Source organism: Periplaneta americana, chromosome 16 (assembly GCF_040183065.1).
Source record: "Periplaneta americana isolate PAMFEO1 chromosome 16, P.americana_PAMFEO1_priV1, whole genome shotgun sequence".
NCBI lineage: Eukaryota > Metazoa > Arthropoda > Insecta > Blattodea > Blattidae > Periplaneta > Periplaneta americana.
The window spans coordinates 164,311,756-164,336,097 of record NC_091132.1 but is presented as its reverse complement, the minus strand read 5'-3'; the positions used below and the strand labels follow the sequence as shown (position 1 = coordinate 164,336,097).

The 24,342-nt window shown below is 34.7% G+C and overlaps 1 protein-coding gene and 1 long non-coding RNA gene across 2 annotated transcripts in view; one reads left to right on the top strand and one right to left on the bottom strand.

Annotated features, from left to right (window-relative positions):
- LOC138691739 (zinc finger protein ZFP2-like) overlaps positions 1 to 22,926 on the top strand; it is a 32,728-nt gene extending 9,802 nt beyond the window's left edge. Inside the window, exons 3-4 of the mRNA XM_069814051.1 lie at positions 8,047 to 8,129; positions 19,582 to 22,926. Coding sequence (XP_069670152.1) covers positions 8,047 to 8,129; positions 19,582 to 20,737 — 1,239 coding nt within the window. The 3' untranslated portion in view covers positions 20,738 to 22,926. The remainder of the gene's footprint in view (positions 1 to 8,046; positions 8,130 to 19,581) is intronic.
- LOC138691745 (uncharacterized) overlaps positions 1 to 24,342 on the bottom strand; it is a 400,261-nt gene that overhangs the window by 12,994 nt on the left and 362,925 nt on the right. The window lies entirely within an intron of this gene.

The window sequence follows — 24,342 nt, the reverse complement described above, 5'->3', positions numbered from 1 at the left end:
TTGAATGGATAATGACGTTATCAGTTGTTCTTAGTTGTTTGACGTGAGTGGTGTTATGTTGTGTCTAATGGCTAAAGCTATTGAATGTTTGTCATTTTATGATTTTTGTGGTTTTCTTTCGACTTGATTGGTTATAGTTGTAATTTATTCTAGAGTTTTCATGAATTTTGAATGGATAATGACGTTATCAGTTGTTCTTGGTTGTTTGACGTGAGTGGTGTTATGTTGTATCTAATGGCTAAAGCTATTGAAAGTTTGTCATTTTATGATTTTTGTGGTTTTCTTTCGATTTGATTGGTTATAGTTGTAATTTATTCTAGAATTTTCATTAATTTTGAATGGATAATGACGTTGTCAGTTGTTCTTGGTTGTTTGACGTGAGTGGTGTTACATTGTAGATTTGTCTGCATTTGTCGAATGCGCATCGTCATGCTTACGAAAAGGCACTTCTCAGTGTTAATAATTTATTTTGTGTGCACGAGGTTGGAATTTTGAAGTAAGAGGGAAAGGAAGGAATCCGTATTCTGAAATTATTTATTAAATTTTGTGTCGATTTTGGTTTAGTTCTTTCGCTGGTGAATAACGATTGTGTTGAATGTTGAGGAGAACACTGTTTTCCTGTGGTTTAAAGGAATTATTTACTGAATTTTCTGTAGATGTTAAGGTGTAATAAGTGTTCGAAGATAATTTCATTTAGTGTAAAGACGTGGTTTATTTATGCAAAGTTGACTGTACGACAAAGTGTTGGTTTAGTTCTTTGTTGGCTGCATGGTTTAAGGTTAGATTGCCTTAAAGCCTGTGTCATTTATACTGGAAGTGAAGTGGTTGTCGATGAAGACGTCAATGAGAATTGAATTTTATTTGATAAGTTGATAAATTATTATGTTTTGTTTTGTGTTTTGGTGATTTTTGGGGGTAAAGTGCGGACGAAAACTGCCAGAAAAGTACTACCAACTATGAAGTTCGAATGCCACTAAACGCCAAACAAATCAAAGGCGAAAAATTAAATATATTTTAATTTTTTTGAAGGGCTTGTTCTTCTTTAAAAATATGAACGTATATTTGATTTTTCATCTTTGATTTTGCGATGTTTGGTGACATTTGGACTTCATAGTTGGCAGAACGTTTTTGGTAGTTTTCGTCAGCCATGTTGGATTTTGACCGTCTTCTAGGAAATTACCGTATATACATATACCAGTAGTGCATTTGTAATTATGTCAGACCTACAAACAGTCTCGATTTGTATTAACTTTCCATAATATTCACAACCTAACGGTTTTCTTTAGATATGAAATAATTTAATAATTAAGAAATATGTATTTCTGGTAGAGAATAGAGAAGTATCTCGAATACATGGGGAAACTTATATCTAGGAGTGTTATTATTACGTTATTATTATTATTATTATTATTATTATTATTATTATTATTATTATTATTGTTATTATCATTATCATTATCATCATTATCATTCTCATCATTATTATTACTATTATCATCAACATTATCATTATCATCATTATTATTTTTTTTAACAGTAACATGTTGTTTATTATAACATTTGTTGGAATACGTTGTTGTCCTGAATATGATTTTAGATTTTTTTAACAATGTTATCTAAAAAAATGTCAAGCTGTCTTATACACAATAAAATTTACTACAATTTTGAAATTTAAATTAACAATTGAGTAAGGGACGAACTAGAAATTAGCAACAAACTAAAGGATGCGAAAAACTGACTACAGCTGTATATGAAATAGAATATTTCTTCCAATGATTTAGATTCTGGAAAAGTCCCCATAACACTTATAGCATTCCCTCGTTGCATTGAAATACTAATTCTTTGGCGGAGGAAAGCTGTAGAGCAAGAGTCACCGTTAAGTGCTGATAAATACTTGCCGATATCAGAAGTAAACAACTTCGCCTCGGAACACCATGGGCCCATAGATTCTACGGCGAAAACGACAAAATTATATGGATCCAGAAGATCGAGATACTTATTGCGTTTAATTGTCACAGCAGATGCAGCGGCTGACCCAGCAAGTTTCGAAGTTTTGGACGAATAAGAAGCGAAGGTGTTATAACAAGTGGCATCCCATAAAAGTGATTTGGCTTTGGACCATGGTGTTAGAGTTAAGCCATCAGGACGTTTGCCATCGGAACGATTTATGCCATTGGGTTCTAGGATGGTAGGGAAACCAGCGGATATTAGGGCCCTTTTAATGATGTCGTTAATCTTGACGTGTCTGCAAAAACGTCCAGAATTTTTTAGGCAACTTAATCCATGGAGGCCAGAAGAATCGACATCTGCACCACAAATACATTTGTGTGGAAAACAAATTTTAACACCAAGCCTTAAGGCAATAGGAATCTTAAAGGACATATTATCCATTAAGGTGGACATTATCTAGTTTCAAAAATAAATTAAAATTGCACTTTTTCAACTCAGATTCCTTTCAGTTATAAGCCCTTTTCTCTGCGATAGTTTTGTAACAATATAGGCTATATATTTCTTTTCCTTCCTTTCCTCTTTTGTTCTCTTTATCAGCTGATGAATTTATTATCATAGCCTTTTATTGTGAATTTGATTTAATTTTCTTTCTTTTTATTTTTCTTTTTTATTATTTTATTATATTCTATTTTGTTATATTCTTCCTTAGGTTTTCCATATTAACCATTTGTACTAAATGAGTTGCTTTTGCTATATTCCAGTGTATTTTACTTTCTTTTTTTTCTATTATGGTATTATTTTCATGTTGTTTAGTGTCGATTTTATTATGCTATTATTATTTCTTTTTGTAATATGTTAGTATTCTGTTCTGTAACTTTTTTGTTAAATTTTAACTGCTTGTATACTTTGTGACCTGGTAGAGTGTAAGAGAAGGCCCTATGGCCTTAACTCTGCCAGTATAAATAAAGAATAATTATTATTATTATTATTATTATTATTATTATTATTATTCTTCACTTCATGGTATGGGCAATTGCCCGTTCCGGCTTCAAAGGTCGCTCCATCTTTTCATCGGTCGTCCCTGATCTCTTCGTCCTTTTGGTTTATAATTTATTGCTTTCTTGGGAAGTCTGTAGTCGTCCATTCTCTCTACATGTAATTTCCAATCTTGTCTGTAATTGTCTATTTTATCAATAAGTGGGTATACTCCTAGTTCCTGCCTAATATCTTCATTCCTAAATCTATCCAATCTCGTGCATCCTTTTACTTTTCGCAAGAATCTCATCTCTGCTGCTTGTATTTTACTAACTTCAGGTTTTGTTGTAACCCAACTTTCACTTCCATATAAAAGAGTAGGGACTGCCATTACATTGTAGAATTTCATTTTTGTTTCCTTTCTGCTTTTATTCTTCAAAGTTCTATTAATTGTGCCACATACTGTTTGGAATGATTGTAATTTTATTTTTATATCATTATCCTTTTTGTAACTCACATCACATCCCAGGTACTTAAAATTTGTTACTTGTTCTACCGCTTTATTATCTATTTCAATCTTAGATCTTACAGTATTTTTGCCTTGAAATGCCATTACTTTTGTTTTTGTATTTGATATGTTAAAGTTATGCTTCTGGCATATTTTATTCAGTTCATATACTGCTTTTTGTAGTTTTGTTTCAGGATCTTGTATTACAATCATATCATCGGCAAATACCAGAATATTAATTTTTATTCCTCTATCAATTAAAATTCCAGGATCCACTAAAATTTTCCATTGTCGAACAATTTCGTCAGCATAAATATTAAACAGTGTCGGTGATTATTATTATTATTATTATTATTATTATTATTATTATTATTATTATTATTATTATTATGTTGGAAGAAGATAAGGCTTGAAGCCAGCATCCTGATTCTTTTTCTCGTAAAGCAAGAAAACTGGCTCTGTCACAATCTGAGGAGGAAGACGCAAAAAGGCTGTCAAAAGCTTTGGAAGCAAGAACAAAATCCCAGCGTTTTTTTAGACTCTGGGCTGTTTGCAAGATGCGCAATATGAGTAATGGAGGGCCATCGTTCAAAGGCCTCAGACATATGAAGGACTCTGATTTCGTCACTGTGACTAGAGACAGTAGATTTGACGAAATTCAGAACTCCATGAGCCGAAGCTAAAAATGCAGGCACGCAAATATCGCTAACATTGCGAATGCCAAGACCGCCAAATGAAATAGGCAAAGTAGCGAAGGACCAAGTAATGTTACCAAGTTTCATATTAAGAATAGATTCCAAACAATACCGTAAAATACAATCAGCTTCTAAAAGAAGAGAAGGAAATAACCAGAGAGGGATAGTGCGAAGGAAGTATGTTAGGCGAGGGACGTGAAAGCAGTTCTTTAAAAGGAAATATGCTGTATGAGTGCAAAGAGATTTTAAACCAATAAATAGATGTTTCATAGAATCTAATTTATCACGCATAACAACTTCCACAGCAGGCAGTAATATTGGGAACCAGGGAGTGTCAACGTGGCAGGGGATGAAAGTCGAATTCCAGGAGAGAGCATTAAAAGTTGAAAATACATTATTATTATTATTATTATTATTATTATTATTATTATTATTATTATTATTATTACTATTATTAAAAGGTTTTTACTAATGTTAATAACAGTACAATTAAACTTGCCGATCACTCTCTAGTTTTAGAGGATATTTATCATCCATCTATCTCTATTTATATTGAAGTAAATTTATCGTTACCGGAACACTGTCACATCAGTTCATATTTAAATTATTCTCAAGGTGATTATCTGAATCTTTATTCTATTTTATACAATTATGATTGGACTAGCATATATCAGCCTACTGATGTAAACACTGCTGCAAATTCCTTGTCTCAAATTATAAGCAATGCTATATCTCTTTGTGTCCCTGTCACCTTTGTTAAAAAATCGCATTATCCTAAATGGTTTTCAAACGAATTACGTCAGCTTATTAAGAAAAAAAATAAAGCTCATAAAAATTACAACAAATATAAAACTGATCATCATTATCAAATTTTTTCTAATTTTAGAAAACAAGTCAAAGCCATGATTAAATCCGATAAATTCAAATGGTTACAATCAATTGATGATAACCTAAAGCATGAACCAAATAAATTTTGGAAATATGTAGAAACGTTTCGAAAAACTAATAGCAATCCCACAGAATTAATAATAAATGGCGTTCACATCGCAGATGAAAAAGAAATTGCAAATGCATCTGCTAGTCAATTTAAATCTGTTCAACAAAATTGTAACTCTAATTTCATTACTTATGATTCTAATATTACTGACTGTTTGCCCCTTCCTAAAATTACATCCGATGATGTAACTAAAGCCATTAAAAAGCTAAAGCCTAATAAATCTAAAGGTACAGATAGCATTCCTAATTTTATAATCAAGGGTTGCTTGCTCTAATTTTTTCAACTTTTAAAATTATTATTATTATTATCATGATCATAATTATTATTATTATTATTATTATTATTATTATTATTATTATTATTATTATTATTATTATTATTATTATTATTATTATTAGTGAGATCGAAACTCGAATATGCATCTGTAGTTTGGAACTCTATTAGTAGTTCTGATTCGGCAAAACTGGAAAATATTCAAAGGAAATTTATTTCATTATGTTCGTACAGATTCCTGCCTAATAACTCCGGGTATAACTATGATAAAAAATGCGAGCACTTTAAATGTGGATGCCTGTATGCCAGACGTCATGATCTCGATTACTTATTCTTATGTAAGGTCCTTAAAGGTGACATTGATTGTCAATCTTTCTTAAACAGTGTCACCTTCGTATTCCTAGGAAGGACATGAGACATCACAAACTCTTCAATATTAGAAATTCTAAATCTTCCTCGCCGGTCTCCAGATGCTAACTTACATGTAGGCGATTTCGATCCATTCAATGTATAGAAGTATTAGAATATGGCAATGTCTTTGCTAATATTATTTGAATAATCCTTATACACAAATTGGTTGTAAGAATGAACTCCTTTCCCTAATATTTTATAGTATTAATTCTTGTAAATTAATTATTGTAATCTATGTTCTTTATTTTGATGTTAACTCAAGTATTTAATTTGTACCATAGTTGTTCATTTTAATGTATTAATTGTATCACTGTGCTGGATTTTTATTGGCCAATGGCTGTTGTCCAGCACATAACTATCAATAAATTTATTATTATTATTATTATTATTATTATTATTATAAAAGAGGTGCCTGTATTCTGTTATACACTAATCTGTGAATATACGCTACATTGTTAAGTATTTCATCTGCTGTCCCCTGGCAACTTCATTCACTGCGATTGTTTGGTATTCAGATTTATTTTGTAATGTTATAAAATCCGCATTTACACCGTTTTCTATGGACTTCGATCTGCCATAATTATCTGTGTCTACGAGAAAACCGGTCTCTTCAGTTCTTTTACCAAGTTCCAAAATGACGACAAATTCCATACCTCAATTCATTTTGGGCCGCAAATCGTATGAATGCGTAGGAGCAATGTGTATTATAATTTAATTTGCAACTATGGTGGCGATTCATTTATTTTGTGCTATCTTACGACAAAAGAACAAGTCGTATTAAGGAGTGTTGTTGTTTTCTAATGCCAGTCATATGACAAAGTCATTTGACCTCTTGCACTCCAATATTTTTCAAAGATATTGTCATGGTTAGCCACTGACCCACAGATTTTGAGATGTTCTGAATCAATTTCTTGATTTGAGTTGCACAATGGACAGTTAGGAGACTGATACAGTATATTCCAATTCTCTGCAGGTGTTTGGCCAAACAATCATGGCCTGTTGCCAATCTAAATGCAGCTTCAGACGATTTGCGTGGTAAAGCGGGAATCAACTGTGGATTATGATGCAGACAGTTCCATTTTTTCCCTTGAGATTGTGGTATAAAATTTTGTTTGTTGAAGTCTAAGTATGTAGATTTAATAAATCTTTTCACAGAGTAATACGTAGATTTAGTAACAGGTCTGTAAGTAGCAGTGCTGCCCTTCTTTTCTAAAGCATCTGCATTCTCGTTTTCCAGGATTCGACAATGGGATGGTATCCATTGGAATACAATTCTTTTATTGAGTGATTAATTGAGAGAGCATTTTAGTTATTTCTGCTGTTTGAGATGAAGGTGTGTGTTTAGAGACTATTGATAGAATAGCTGTTTTGGAGTCTGACAATACAACTGTATTTTTAAATTTATTGATGTGGCAGAGAAGATTCCTAAGACTTTCACTTATTGCAATGATTTCTCCATCAAAACTTGTAGTTCCATATCCAAGAGATATATAAAGTGAGAAGGGACAGCACGTGACACCTGCACCTGCACCTTGTTCCCTGGAGATCAAGGATCCATCGGTGTATAAATGAAGCCAGTTTTGTGGAGGGTACCTAATATTAATTGTCTCTAAAGAAATTTGTTTCATTATTTCAGTATTTCTTGTGTTAAATTTAGATTATACTCTATATTTGATAGAGTTAAAGGGTTTGGTTTAATTTGTAAGTTTTCTTTTAAATTGGGGACGTTGATTTTCTGTTTTAATTCTAGAACCATTGATATGAAACTTTTTTGAGTTTTTAATCTACTGAGAGGACTGTATGAATGCTAATTGTTTCCTGGTAATCTGAGTGTTAAAGAGTGTGCATTTTTCATTTAATGAAACTTTCAACAGTGAAATATATTAATGTTTCAGTATAACCTGTTCACTGTTTATTTACGTCACATCTCTTTGCAAATTCTGATTACGTTTTCTGTAGGCCATTTATACATAATATGCACATATTTACAGGTTTGGAACTTGATTTCAATTCCCTACAATACAAGCAAATAATCTGAATTTAAGAAAAGGTGTGTGAAAGAAGTAAGTCAGTGCATTTCGGAGAAACTAATATTCCATTTTGTGTAAAAGATATTAAAACCTTACAAAAAGGTTAGATTGTATTCAATAGGTTTGAATAGTGTGTTGTCTGACAGAAAAGTAATGACTCATTTGACTTGTTAATATTCTCTTCATTATTTACTCATTTTTTTCCAGGAAGATTTGTTCGATGTGGACAGAGTTCAGCAGGAGCAGGAAGTGGAACTATCTTCAGAAGACGATGAAGTGTTGACTGAGAGGTGAGTGTACTGTACTGGTTTTGTTTCTGTTCTTTCAGAACTTCATTTAGGGTCGTATTGATAGACGAGACTGAAGACTTTCCAAAGTTGACTTTCGCAGTAAAGTTTAACTTTGTTAAAAGTCCTATTCATAGACGATATTTTTGGGACTTTGACTTTGGTAAGTCCAGATTTGACGATCTTGTTCTAATGTTGGCAATCAAAATCACTGCCTTCTAAACAAATTAAATTAATAGATAGTTGAAAGAGAGTAGGTGTTACCACAATCAAAGCCATCTTTTGAGTCACAAATCAATGAAACAATTGAACATCAGTATATGTTAAGCAATTGCCAATCGTTCTTACAGCTTTACAGAAGAATAATATATTCGAGGGCTTAAGGTGAAACTAACGTACAGTAAGTACAAAAATTGACATTTTTAGGTCTTTACACCAACCGGTAATAATTTGTTCTTCTACCTGGCCGTCCACACCTGTGGAGTAACGGTCAGCGCGTCTCGCCGCGAAACCAGGTGGCCCGGGCTCGAATCCCGGTTGGGGCAAGTTACCTGGCTGAGGTTTTTTCCGGGGTTTTCCCTCAACCCAATACGAGCAAATGCTGGGTAACATTCGGTGCTGGGCCCCGGACTCATTTCACCGGCATTATCACCTTCATTTCATTCAGACGTTAAATAACCTAGATGTTGATACAACGTCGTAAAATAACCCAATAAAATAAAAAATAAAATCTACCTGGCCACAAAAACATGATAGTATAGTTTATCTGAAATAATATTGCCTGTTAAGAATTTTATTGTGAATAAAACATCTATCGCAGTTACGTTAGTTTCACATTGAGGCCTGAAATTATTTCATTGTAAAATAACTTTGTTGTGAGGATATGGAAGATAAGATTTCACCAATGACAGACTGTGAAAGAGACATACAATCCTGCTGACAGTTGGCAGAGTTATTCCCTATATGTCTGCAGAAACTATTTAAAAATTATCTGAATTAAATATGCAGAAAACATTATTATGACGACCGCAAGGATTATAAATTCACTGCATTTCCAACTGTATAACCTATCCTCTATAGAATTAAATAGTAAGAATCAATATTAATCTATTAATCCTTACCTATAGCGTAAAATCGCGATGAAATAAGTTGTATTATTTACTGTTGGAACAGATAATCCTGTTTCATTATTCATCAATGAAAGTTGAAAAATGACGAGGATATTTAATACTGTCTGTTTATCAAATCTGTACCTTGATTTGAATTTATAATCTATAATAATACGCTAAGGAACATAAGCAGCTTTAATAATCTCCTAGATGTGTTCAATATTCTCGGCAAATTCAACAATTTCTCAAATATCAGTCATTTTCCTTTTGTATGATTTGATGCTTTCTCGGCGTTGGTTCGCTAATATGTTTTCGCGGGATATCAGCCGAGTTAAGATTTTGGAATGCTCCAAGCTTTCGACTGCTATATCTGCAGCCATCTTCAGGGAAGTGTGATGTCCGAATAGAAAGTCGAAAGGTAATATAGATGTTAGGCTGTCTCAGGTGAAATGGAATTGGTTGGCGGATCGGCCAATCCGGGGCCGGGAATTGTCATCTCTCGTAAGCTCCGCCCCTCCCGGGATTCCTGCGTGAAGTTTGGCGGGCGACGAGCCCTGTTCCGCCGGTTGGAATCGGTTGCCGTTCTCGGTCCGTGATCTTCATGACCTTGATTGTAAGAGGGCCTAAGTTGGTCCAAGGCCGGTGTCCATGCCTGACTGAGCTGGAGTCCACTGTCTCTGTTAAAGTTGTTTTTCTCCAGCTTGATCTCTATGGCCTCCTTGATTGTACGATCCCAGTAGTGGCTTGATTTGTTAATGACCTTGGTGTGGTCAAACAGTATTTTATGCTCCTTTTCTATGCTGTATTGCGCCACTGCAGATTTTTCCGGGTAATACAGCCTCAGGTTCCTCTTATGTTCTTTGATTCTGTCTTCTATTGTGCGGCCAGTCTGCCCAACCAATCCCGTTTCACCTGAGACAGCCTAACATCTATATTACCTTTCGACTTTCTGTTCGGACATCACTTCCCTGAAGATGGCTGCAGATATAGCAGTCGAAAGCTTGGAGCATTCCAAAATCTTAACTCGGCTGATATCCCGTAAAAACATATTAGCCATTTTCCTTTTGTTTGCAAACGAAAGTCAAAGTCAAAGTCTAGATTTTCGCTGACTTCGAAGTAAAGTCACGATTGAAGTTTACTTTCCTTCAAAGTGTCGACTGTGAATAGGAAAATGGTGACTTTGTAACGTCCGAAGTCAACTTTGGTCCAAAGTCTCGTCTATGAATACGACCCTTAATGCTGACTTAAGAAATAAATTTTATAATGTATGATACTGTTTTTATTCACTATATTTGTGTGGTTATTGTCCTTAACGCCTCGATATGTCTTGGTACTGAAATGACATAAGATTCACTAAAATTATCATTACCATGACAAGTAACGTAGTACAACTCCTACTATATCAGCTGGTTTATTATCCTCCTGTTCTTCGATAACCATGATGTCTTTTAGGCTACGACCACGTCACTGCTTTGATTCTCAACATTTCCAATGTGGCTGCAATCTCTGTCCATTTTGCTAGTTTCCTACTGCTGCGAAAGTTGCTACAAGTTTTTCGGATCTGTACTTCTATTCTTAGAGGTTGAGCTACTTTTGCAGCGCCAGATAGCTGGAGCTTTTCGTCTTTCTGCTCATACTTCATTGCACTTCTAGGGAGTTCCCGCTCAGATTTTCATATTATGAAACGCAGGCAAATGTCTCAAATAGCTTCTTTTAATGGAACACAGAGTTTACTTTTTAGCTTCGCTCTAGAATATCCCTTTAGGAAAGTTCTGGATAACGGAGAGAGTTTGGAATTGAACGGGTTACATCAGCTTCTCCTCTATGCGGATTACGTGAATAAGTTAGGAGAAAATCCAGAAATGATTAGGGAAAACACGGAAATTTTACTTGAAGGAAGTAAAGCAATAGGTTTGGAAATAAACCATGAAAAGAGGAAGTATATGATTATGCCTTGTGACCAGAATATTATACGAAATGGAAATATAAAAATTGGATATATATTATTTTAATGTACCGAAGTACATATGATATTTCCATGGAGATATTCTGCGTCATCATACGATGAAACAGTAATGGAATGGAGAAAAATTCTCTCCGGCGCCAGGATTTGAACCCGGGTTTTCAGCTCTACGTGCTGATGGTTTATCCACTAAGCCACACCGGATACAACTCCGACGCCGGTTAGAATCGTCTCAGATTAAGCTCCAACTCTTGGGTTCCCTCTAGTGGCCGCCCTCTGCACTACGTCATAGATGTCTATGAATGCAGGACCGAAGTTCACACATGTGCTGAGGTGCACTCGATATGAGTGACTAGTTGGCCGGGATCCGACGGAATAAGCGCCGTCTTAAATCACGAAGTGATTTACGCATATCATATATATTATTTTAATGTACCGAAGTACATATGATATTTCCATGCAGATATTCTGCGTCATCATACGATGAAAGAGTAATGGAACGGAGAAAAATTCTCTCCGGCGCCGGGATTTGAACCCGGGTTTTCAGCTCTACGTGCTGATGCTTTATCCACTAAGCCACACCGGATACAACTCCGACGCCGGTTAGAATCGTCTCATTAAGCTCCAACTCTTGGGTTCCCTCTAGTGGCCGCCCTCTGCACTACGTCATAGATGTCTATGAACGCAGGACCGAAGTCCACACATGTGCTGAGGTGCACTCGATATGAGTGACTAGTTGGCCGGGATCCGACGGAATTAGCGCCGTCTTAAATCACGAAGTGATTTACGCATATCATATATATTATTTTAATGTACCGAAGTACATATGATATTTCCATGCAGATATTCTGCGTCATCATACTAGTCACTCATATCGAGTGCACCTCAGCACATGTGTGGACTTCGGTCCTGCGTTCATAGACATCTATGACGTAGTGCAGAGGGCGGCCACTAGAGGGAACCCAAGAGTTGGAGCTTAATCTGAGACGAATCTAACCGGCGTCGGAGTTGTATCCGGTGTGGCTTAGTGGATAAAGCATCAGCACGTAGAGCTGTAAACCCGGGTTCAAATCCCGGCGCCGGAGAGAATTTTTCTCCGTTCCATTACTCTTTCATCGTATAAAAATGGGAGATTTATCCTTCGAAGAAGTGGAAAAATTAAATTATCTTGAAGCAGCGGTAACAAATATAAATGACACTCGAGAGGATATTAAACGCAGAATAAATATGGGAAATGCCTACAATTATTCGGTAGAGAAGCTCTTGGCATCTAGTCTGCTGTCAAAAAAATCTGAAAGTTCGAATTTATAAAACAGTTATATTACCGGTTGTTCTCTATGGTTGTGAAACTTGGACTCTCACTTTGAGAGAGGAACAGAGATTAAGGGTGTTTGAGAATAATGTTCTTACGAAAATATTTGTGTCTGAAAGGATGAAGTTACAGGAGAATGGAGAATGTTACTCAACGCAGAACTGCACGCATTGTATTCTTCATCTGACATAATTGGGAACATTAAATCCAGACGTATGATATTGGTAGGGCATGTAGCACGTATGGACGACTGCAGAAATGCATATAGAGTGTTAGTTGGGAGGCCGGAGGTAAAAGACCTTTGGGGAGGGTCATACTTAAATGGGAGGCTAATATTAAAATGGATTTGAGGGAGGTGGAATATGATGATAGAGAGTGGATTAATCTTGCACAGGATAGGTACCGATGGCAGGCTTATGTGAGGGCGGCAATGAACCTGCGAGTTCCTTAAATCCATTTATAAGTAATGAATCACAGAAGAAAGTTTTGAATGGAAGGCTACAGAAAAGAAGGGGTTATGTCAAGAACTGAATGAAAACTGAGAACCGTATTAAGTTCCAGTCGCCTTTGAGAACTCCTATCAAGTTAGATTGTCAGCAAGATTTATTTTTTTTGTTTTAATGGGCTTTATATTATAGAGCCCAAATTTTGTGCGAAATTTATTTTTCACAATATAATTTGAAATTTGCATTGCATTAGCAGATTCTGCTAAAACTTATAATTTTTACTATGGAATTCAGCAGTAATTTTCTTAATTTATTATCTGTTCCATCTTGTTTAGGAAATTGAACTTTCGAATGTAGAGGATTTATTTATTTTATTTATTTATTTATTTATTTATTTATTTAATAATAACATATACATAAAAACGTTACATTAAAATACCCCGAAAGAGCAAAGCTCGTGTTCGGGGACAGTTCCGTTACATACATACACATACTTTGTAGACAACATACTTAAGAAAAAAGCTCATATAAAGATTATAATAAAATTAGTAAATAACAATACTAATAATAACTGAGTGAAAAAAGAGACGATGTTTAGATTGATGGATTAATATTAAATTATTAATAGTAGTATAATTAGTGCAGGTCATGTTGATATAGTAACCAAGATAAGATAGAGAAATACACTTAGGATAGAAATAAGCTTGTTTTACAATACATAGTACATAATATATGTACAGGGAAGTCTGTCATATAAATTTTTTAATTCTGGATCTGAAAATTTCATTGCTTAAAGTAGTCAATTCTGGATGAAATTTTATTATCGAATTATATAGCCGTGGACCATAATTTGTACTGTGTAGTAAAGCAGCAGATGTGAAGTATTTAGGTTGAACTAATTTAAGAATTTCATTTCGTCTTGTATTATGAGCATGTGGCTGAGCTACAATTTTCATTCTATTTTTATGATAGAATTTCATTAAAGAGTATTTATAAATTTGGTCAATTCTGAAAACATTCAATTCAGAATGGATCAAATTTGTTGGATAATCCAGTCCCCTTTTCAAACAAATTTTGATTATAAGTTTTTGCAACATAATGAATTGATATTGTCTAGCAAATTTTGAGAAGTTGCGTTGTGATAGATTAATAAACTATTATGACATGGGACCATTATGATCACTCAACTCGTTGTGGTCAAGCATCCACTATGTGAAGTTTGAAAATCACTGTCGCTGTCCCCACGTTCTTTTCCTTGTGCTATATCACACATACAGACTTTAAAGATTAATCTACTGATAACTGTGGTAGCATGTGGAAGGTTGGAACATTACCAGATCCGAGTTTAACACACGGCTCATAGCTGAATGTAGATCATTATGTCATTATATAAATGACTTACCCTCCCTCTTACAGGAATCATACATGACAACAGCACTATTTGCAGACGATATAGTTTTGTGGACTTCCGGATCTTACAGACATAGAGACAAAATTCAAAATCCTGCTCTTAAAGCTTTAAATTAAGTACGTGAATGGAATACATCAAATTTGATGACACTCAATTTAAGCAAAAGTAACTACCAAATATTTTCACTCGGTAAAAAAGAAAGACAATTCAATATCCAATACAATGGCCAACACCTTCCTAGGACTTATGAATCCAAATATCTTGGAGTTATTTTCGATAGTAAGTTAACATGGAGCAACCATTTGAAATACATTTCTGAAAAAACTCGTGAAAGTTTCTCCCTTCTAAAAAGACTAGCAGGAAAGAAATGGGGATGCTCTAGGAATACTTTGAACACTACATACAAAATGTTTATAAAGCCAGTGCTGACCTACTGCGGAGAAATTTTAATTACCTCACCTTTCATAAACGACATAGAATATGTTCAAAACCAAGCTCTCAGGCTCATTACTGGTGGACTCAAAACAACTACAATAGATTCTATGAGATTCCTCACTAATATTAACAGTATCAAAATGACAATAGAAGAAAAAGCACTGGTTCAATATGAAAAACTTATCAGATTACCAGGAAACAATTGGCATTCATACAGTCCTCTCTGTAGATTGAAAACTCAAAAAAGTTTCGTATCCATTGTTCAAGAATTAAAACAGAAAATCAATATTCCGAATTTAAAAGAAAACTTACAAATTAAACCAAACCCTTTAACTCTATTAAATATAGAATATAATCTAAATTTAACAGAAGAAATACTGAAATCAGAAGTAAACACTGAAGTACTGAAACAATTGTCTTTAGAGACAATTAATATTAGGTACCCTCCACAAAACTGGCTTCATTTATACACCGACGGATCCTTGATCTCTAGAGAATAAGGTGCCGGTGCAGGTGTTACATGCTGTCTCTTCTCATTTTATAAATCACTTGGATATGGAATAACAAGTTTTGATGATGAAATCATTGCAATAAGTGAATGTCTCAGGAATCTTCTACGCCACATCAATAAATTTAGGAATGCAGTTATATTGTCAGACTCCAAAGCAGCTATTCTATCAATAGTCTCTAAACACACACCTTCATCTCAAACAGCAGAAATAACTAAAATGCTCTCTCAATTAATATCACTCAATAAAAGAATTGTATTCCAATGGATACCATCCCATTGTGGAATCCTGGGAAACGAGAATGCAGATGCTTTAGCGAAGAAGAGCAGCACTGCTACTTACAAACCTGTTACTAAATCTACGTATTACTCTGTGAAGAGATTTATTAAATCTACATACTTAGACTTCACCAAAGTAAATTTGATACCACAATCTCAAGGGAAAAAATGGAACTCTCTGCATCAAAATCCACAGTTAATTCCCGATTTACCACGAAAATCGTCTGTAGCTGCATTTAGATTGGCAACAGGCCATGATTGTTTGGCTAAATACCTGCATAGAATTGGAATATATCAGTCCCCTAACTGCCCATTGTGCAACTCAAACCAAGAAATGGATTCGGAACACCTCAAAATCTGTGCTTCATTGGCTGGTCATGATAATATCTTTGAAAAATATTGGAGTGCAAGAGGTCAAATGACTTTATTGTCAAACGCCTGGCATTAGAAAACAACAACTCTTATCATGATTATTTCGAGAATTGATTCGTATGAAATTAACTTTACAAAAATAACCATTGGGACATGATCTCTCTTCATTCGTCCACTGGCGCAAATGTACTGTACAAGTTTTTCATATGAAACAAGGCGCCCATGGCTTATGTTAATCTCCAAGCTTGGTTGCAAAATAACGTAAATATACTGTCTTCACAAACTCGGACATAGGTGTTCTACTTACTTTAGTATATAATAATAATAATAATAATAATAATAATAATAATAATAATAATAATAATAATAATAATAATAATGATATACGAAAATAAGTTATTATTATTTTATTTTCCATGACACAGTTAAGGTCATCACGCCTTTTCTTGCAGTGAACCAGGATCAAAGGATATACAGGAAAATACTTGTGTACAAGTATTAATAATAATAATAATAATAATAGTAATAATAATAATAATAATAATAATAATAATAAATATTGCACACATATGAATCTAATCACTGACAGGAAAATTCATTCCAATATATCAGTACGAAGTTGAAAAAAATATATATAAAGAATTAATACATATGAATATAATCACTCAACTAAATAAATAGTACTACTAGTATAATCAGTATGGATTACATTGAAACAATGACAGTTACCTAGATATTACTGGTAATGGAAAAAAAGTAAGTAATGACTGTATTTAGAAAATTATAACATTAAAGAAAGTATATATATATATATATATATATATATATATATATATATATAATTTAAAATATTAATGGAAATTACGGGGAAATGGCTTAACGGATTTTAATAAATGACCCCTCATTTTGAAGCTTGGAACCCAAAGTTTTTCACAAAAATAGTGGTTTTCAGTGAAATGTCATTTTTCCTACATCAATTTCCTATTTTCCAAAATCCATCTGTCGTCAGTTTTGAGAACTAATTGCATTTTAGCTCATTTTAAAATAAAACAAAACACATACTACAATAAACAATAGGCTTTTACACGAATGTCATGACCTGTGAGATCGCTGACGTATTTAGAGCTCAAATTCAATTGGTTATGAAATCTTCAAGACTTATTAAAATAAATTTACAGGTCTGATTCTGCGCTGTGTAATTTTCTTAGTACAGCTGTGTATTGGATATTAAAATCTACAAAACTTGAGGTGGTTTTATGACATTATTACCATTAGAAATTAAATATTATAGTTAATGCCATAATGTGACTATTTTTCTTTAATTATACATATTAATGTTATATTGATGATATGAAAGTGAAACGTTTTGGGATTATATAAGTAGATGTAGAGAATATGCTAAAATATGTCTTCATTTCTATAATTTACTGAGTAGCGACTATATAGTATGTACATATATATGTATGTATATATGTGTGTGTGTATAACTGCAAAACTTACGTAAGATGATAATATTGTTATTAAAAATCAAATATTTTTATAGTTATTAATCAAGTGGGGTTGGGTCTTTTCCATATACTTAATGGCGGTGTGATGTAGATATTTATATGACTCATTCTCTTCAGTATTGGCTCCAGAGAGCGCAAAAATTACAGTTAATATGGAAAGACGAAAAGGTGTTACTGATAACATAAGAGGCCTACAAAATTTTGTAGTCTATCGACCATTTCAGCAAGATGTCTTAGCAGGATACATTTCAAGTCAGTTCACGAAACATGCAGCAGCTATTTCAAGATGCTATGTCTATTGTTCGAAAGTATAGAAAACCTGATTTTTTTTTAAATTTTCACCTACAATCCACAAGGATCTGAAACAGCTATTGCTTTACTCCCACAAAAAAAGCCTCTGATCGTTCTGTCATTGTCACTTGCGTTTTCGCGTTGAAATTCGAAAACTGAAGGTAGACAGGTTCAAGAAAAAATATTAGGTATAAAAAACCATTCAGTGGGAGTATGTTTCATTATTATGGAAGCAACGAATAACTTTGTTTCATTATTATGGAAGCAACGAATAACTTTCAAAGTGTTTGGTATTCTTAATTGAAAATAAATCTGAAAAATTTTTATTTGAACGTCTAATGAACTTAGTTTGCAGCATTTGCTGCACAAGCCACTAGTGTATATATATATATATATATATATATATATATATATATATATATATATATACCGACAATGGCAGTCACAGACCCGTTGACATTGTCACCATAATTGAATCCCTGTCTCAGGGTATGATCATTGACCCCACCATCACGTTTGGATCATATAACAAAGCCTCAAGGTGTATACAAGGACAAACGTGGAGCAATCTGGTTCCAATCATCCCGTATTATAAAGATAGATACCAGCTTAACAATATCAGTGTTACAAAATCGATGTTTGAAGGCTAAGGAAGGATATTTAACTACTCGTATCAATTCTGTAAGACCCTATTGCTACACAAATCTTTCCACATGAATTAGCCCTCCATGTAATTATGGGTTCACACATATGGATTCTAATTTTTGCACAGAAGAAAATTAACCGCCATTTTTATTATTATTATTATTATTATTATTATTATTATTATTATTCAAATCAATCTTTCAAGTATAAAAGGTAAAAGGTAAAGGTATCCCCATAACATGCCATGAAGGCACTTGGGGGGCATGGAGGTAGAGCCCCATGCTTTCCATGACCTCGGCACTAGAAAGAGGTGGTGTGGTCGGCACCACGCTCTGACTGCCTTTTACCCCCAGGAAAGACCCGGTACTCAATTTTATAGGAGGCTGAGTGAACCTTGGGGCCGTTCTGAAAGTTTGGCAACGAGAAAAAATCCTGCCACCACCTGGGATCGAAGCTTTCAAGTATAACTCCCTCTAAAGTTCATTTCAATAATTTCGAGGGAAGAATTGTTATGGGCCTGGACATCGAACCCGTGACCCTTGGTTAAACGTACCAACGCTCTACCAACTGAGCTACCCGGGAGCTCTACCAGACACCGATCCAATTTTTCCCTCCTTATCCATAGACATCAAAGTGCGCTGACAACCGTCAAGCAACAACATTGAGTGCACACTAACTCTGAGTGGCCTAAATTGTGGTTTTCTGTTAACGAACAGTGACGTGTATTATGCAAATCAAGCTTTCAAGTATAACTCTCTGTAAAGTTGATTTGATTTGAATAATTTCGAGGGAAAAGTTGTTGTTATTATTATTATTATTATTATTATTATTATTATTATTATTATATCTTTGTCTCATTAGCTTTCATTGTTTATTTACTTGTTTCTCACTTTCCTTATTGTGTTAACTGCCATTGTTTGTTCTTTGTTTTTTCTGTTTACTAGTTTCCAAATTTTCTTACTCTGCTAACTTTCATTGGTTGTTAGTGAATTTGTTTGTTTACTTGTCATTTTTGTTACCTGTTATCTTTTATTTTCTCCTCTGTTCTTTTTCTCTTGTATGCGCTGTCTAATGGCAGCCTTTGATTAGAGGATGCTCTGGTAAATAAATAAAATATAATGTAATGTTTGATATGTTTTTATCTTTAGCAGATATAAATTTTTATGTTCATTTCAGCATTGCGTTTAAATTTGAGAAGAGTGTGTCAAAGGAATGCGCCACCATTTATCCTGAAGAAGATAAATCGACACAGTGTCGTAGCAAAGGACCAGACTGTTCAGAGATTAGCGGTGTAAGCAGCAACTCTATGAAATCTACTGCATGCAACGAGGTTGTCGTAAGACCGCAATCCATTAAACTTCATTTTCATAAGCATACTACAAGAAAAACATTTGAATGCGATGTCTGTGGAAAGTGTTTCCCACGATTAGGAAATTTAAAGCAACATGTACGCAGTCACAAAGGCGAAAGTCCTTTCAAATGCGAGCTCTGTGGAAAGCGTTTCTTTTCATCGTCAAATTTAAACCTACATATACTGACACACACATGCGAAAAGCCATTCAAATGCGATGAATGTAGAAAATGTTTCTCAAATTCGAAAGCTTTAAAAAGACATGCACGCATACACACAGGTGAAAAGCCGTTCAAATGCAACGTCTGTGGAAAGCTTTTCGTGACTTCTACTAGTTTAAAGTTACATGCACGCGTACATACTGGCGAAAGGCCGTTCAAATGCGACGTATGTGGTAAGTGTTTCACTCAATCAATGAATTTGAAGAGACATATACGCATTCATACAGGCGAAAGGCCATTCAAATGTGAACAGTGTGAAAAGTGCTTTTCACAATCGGGAGATTTAAAGCAACATGCATGCATGCACACACGCGATAGGCCATTCAAATGTGATGTCTGTGGGAAGGGTTTCTCACGATTCCCTCATGTAAAGCGACATATTCGCATTCATACAGGCGAACGGCCATTCAAATGCGAGCAATGTGGAAAGTGTTTTCTAGAATCAGGAGGATTAAATAGACATGCAAGCGTGCACACTAACGAAAGGCCATTCAAATGCGATATCTGTGAGAAGTGTTTCTCAAAATTGGAAACTTTAAAACGACATATACGCACTCACACAGGCGAAGGGCCATTGAAATGCGAGCAGTGTGGAAAGTTTTTCACAGACTCGGGAAAATTAAACAGACATACACGCTTGCACACACGCAAAACTCCATTCAAATGCGATGCCTGTGGAAAGTGCTTTTCACGATTGGAACACTTAAAGGGACATATACGCATTCATATGGGCGAAAGGTCAATGAAATGCGTCATGTGATGAATGCATTTTTTCCGTTTTGACTTTTTTAAGCAGACAGCCTCGCACACACACAAGCGGAAGGGCATTCAAATGCCAAGTGTGTGTACAGAGGTGTGAAAATTATTGCGAAATGTGGTTATTATGTTTCATGTATGAGGATAATAAAGAAAATGCATGTGTTTACAGATATGTATGTAAATTTCTGCTGAAATATTTGTAGTCTTAATATAGAAATTCAGTGACGATTTTTTATTTATGGGCCACTTGATCACGGCTTATGTATTTTATATATATAATATGTATAGAGAGAGAGAGAGAGAGAGAGAGAGAGAGAAATGCTTAAAGTTTAATAAAGAGGCCATTTCTAACACAAATATAAGTAATGCCTAATGATATTTTATTATACTGTAATTATTTTGTAAAGACGTTTGAAAGCAAGTTCCTTTATTATTTTTCTCTCTGTGATAGCACACCAGAGGGGAAAAGACCTTTGGGGAGGCCGAGACGTAGATGGGAAGATAATATTAAAATGAATTTGAGGGAGGTGAGATATGATGATAGAGACTGGATTAATCTTGCTCAGGATAGGGACCAATGGCGGGCTTATGTGAGTGCGGCAATGAACCTCTGGGTCCATTAAAAGCCAGTAAGTAAGTAAGTAATAGCACACCACAAATAATTTCTTTCTATTATTATATAATGTTAGAATACACATTGTAGACTACACTCAACTTTTATTTTTAATACTATTACCAGTATGACTATCAGTAAAAAAAATCAGTAATGTTGTTCTGAATGTATATGGCTTACTTCATGTAGATAATATGAAAGATAATTAGATGTGAGGTTGATAGAGTACTCATCATAAATTTTTTCGTAGAACCTTCCTTAAATATTATGATCACCTATGTTGTAAGGCTTACAGCGGACATTTTTATTTTGCAGATCTAATTTTGTATTCAGTAAAGCCCTTACAGTGGCATGTCATACCCTTTTTTGTATACTAATTTTGGGAAAGCAGTGATATTTTAATATCCATTGTGATCACAAAATTGGAGAACATTTGAGTTACATAAAATCTTATGGAAAAACAAATGAAATTTTGTTTGGGATGTGTTGGAGTACATGTTGTGGCGCCAGGCCGGAATGTTCTGGTCGCGTCAGGGGGTTGCGCGCGCATCTAGCGAGAAGGAAGGAGTGGGAAAACGGAAACTCGAGCTTCGATAGGAGCTATAGCGCGGTAAGAAGCAAGTGGAGGCGAAGTTCGGTGACTGCGCGGAGCGGGGAGAGCAAGGGAAAAATCTAGAAGCGTATTCCTCTCGAAGGTTCAGAAAGCCACGCGAATGGAAGATTCCATATGAAGAGTTCGCGGGAAAAACGATGAATGTCACATTTCTGTTAAAGATTGATCTAATTGAGTCTATAACTGCAAGATGCAGTGCTGTTTCTATAGAAAATAAAGGAAAGCATTACTGTATTCGTGGTGCTAATTATCCTTTTTACCATTTTTCATAAGAACAACATTAAATTTCGTAGTGATCCATTGAATTAGATAATGACATCAACCTTAACAAAACTGTGACATTCATCGTTTTACCGCGAACTCTTCATATGTTATGGTTTAATAAATAAAAGTGAAAAGCAGTCTTGGGGTGTCAAGTCTTCAGTCAGCCTTCAAGTCTTGCCTTGGGCAGCGGCGACGTATCCGGAAGATCTGGGTTCGATGTACAGTGAACTTGAGTCCGTAACTGTCGGAGTGGCCAGGCGAGGGTGACGTATTCGGAGGATCTGAATCGATGTACAGTGAACTTGAACAGTGAGCTAGAAGAACTAGCCAAGGCAAGCGAATTTTGAATTGAGAACTGACATTTTTGTTCTGCACTTAGTGCTTTGTGAACATTAATTGAAATTAGGAGTACATTGTTGTTTTTCACAATAATACATGTGTATTGTCATTGTCGTGTGGAGTGCAATAACGACTATCATGTTGCTGTGTTGAGTGGAGTACCCATTGTTGTAGGGTGAATTACTAAGAATAAATGTATCTTTGTTGACTGGTGTGGTGGTTAAAGTAGAATAAAAACTTGTTGCAATATATATAAATTTCTAAATTGATTTTTTTTAATTCCACTACATTTGGATACTTTAGTATCTCATTGGACAGCAGAATCATTTTTGCCAATGTGGGGAAAAAGTTGCTTAATTTAGAATATTTAATACGCGACTCTTTGAGCACAAGACGGATGTCTTTAGGTAAAATGAGATTTTTTCAAATGTCAAACTCCAAATTGATGTTTTTAATTTAACATTCGCACTTCTGTTATAATGGACAGAACTAAGTGAATTCATGTGCGCACACTGAGCGGCATTTAGTGAGGTTTCGTGAATCTCGTCACACGACACCTATAAGATAAGTTAGAATCCAGAAATCAGTAATTCAGTCTGGGTCATTCCATAAAAATAGTAACCTGAGTTACCATACAAAATTAATTTTTATTATTAAATTTACGCTGTAATTACATAAACTTGAAACTTGTATAACTGGAAAAGAGTCATTGAAATGTTATAAAAATATTTTGTAATTATCAGAATTTAATTACTTGTAGAAAAAGTGATAAGTTGAGAATAAAATTCACATGTAACCTGCGTTACAATGGAATGGCCCGTCTGCATCTTTCTGTCAGTTCATTTGAGGCACTAGTTGGATTCGTTGCATGTTACAGCTTTAAGTGTGAAGGACCATTATGGATTTAGCTGAACTATTTCGATGCTCACCTGGAATTGTAGAGCCCATAATCTGTCAGGGTAGAAAATTATTTTTATAAAATGATGTTGTTGTTTTCTAATGCCAGGCGTTTGACAATAAAGTCATTTGACCTCTTGCACTCAAATATTTTTCAAAGATATTATCATGGCCAGCCACTGAAGCACAGATTTTGAGGTGTTCCGAATCCATTTCTTGGTTTGAGTTGCACAATGGGCAGTTAGGGAACTGATATATTCCAATTCTATGCAGGTGTTTGGCCAAACAATCATGGCCTCTTGCCAATCTAAATGCAACTACAGACGATTTTCGTGGTAAATCGGGAATTAACTGTGGATTTTGATGCAGAGAGTTCCATTTTTTCCCTTGGGATTGTGTTATCAAATCTTGTTTGTTGAAGTCTAAGTATGTAGATTTAATAAATCTTTTCACAGAGTAATACGTAGATTTAGTAACAGGTCTGTAAGTAGCAGTGCTGCCCTTCTTTGCTAAAGCATCCGCATTCTCGTTTCCCAGGATTCTACAATGGGATGGTATCCATTGGAATATAATTCTTTTATTGAGTGATATTAATTGAGAGAGCATTTTAGTTATTTCTGCTGTTTGAGATGAAGGTGTGTGTTTAGAGGCTATTGATAGAATAGCTGCTTTGGAGTCTGACAATATAACTGCATTTTTAAATTTATTAATGTGGCATAGAAGAATCCTGAGACTTTCACTTATTGCAATGATTTCTCCATCAAAACTTGTTGTTCCATACCCAAGAGATCTATAAAGTGAGAAGAGACAGCACGTAGCACCTGCACCGGCACCTTATTCTCTGGAGATCAAGGATCCATCGGTGTATAAATGAAGCCAG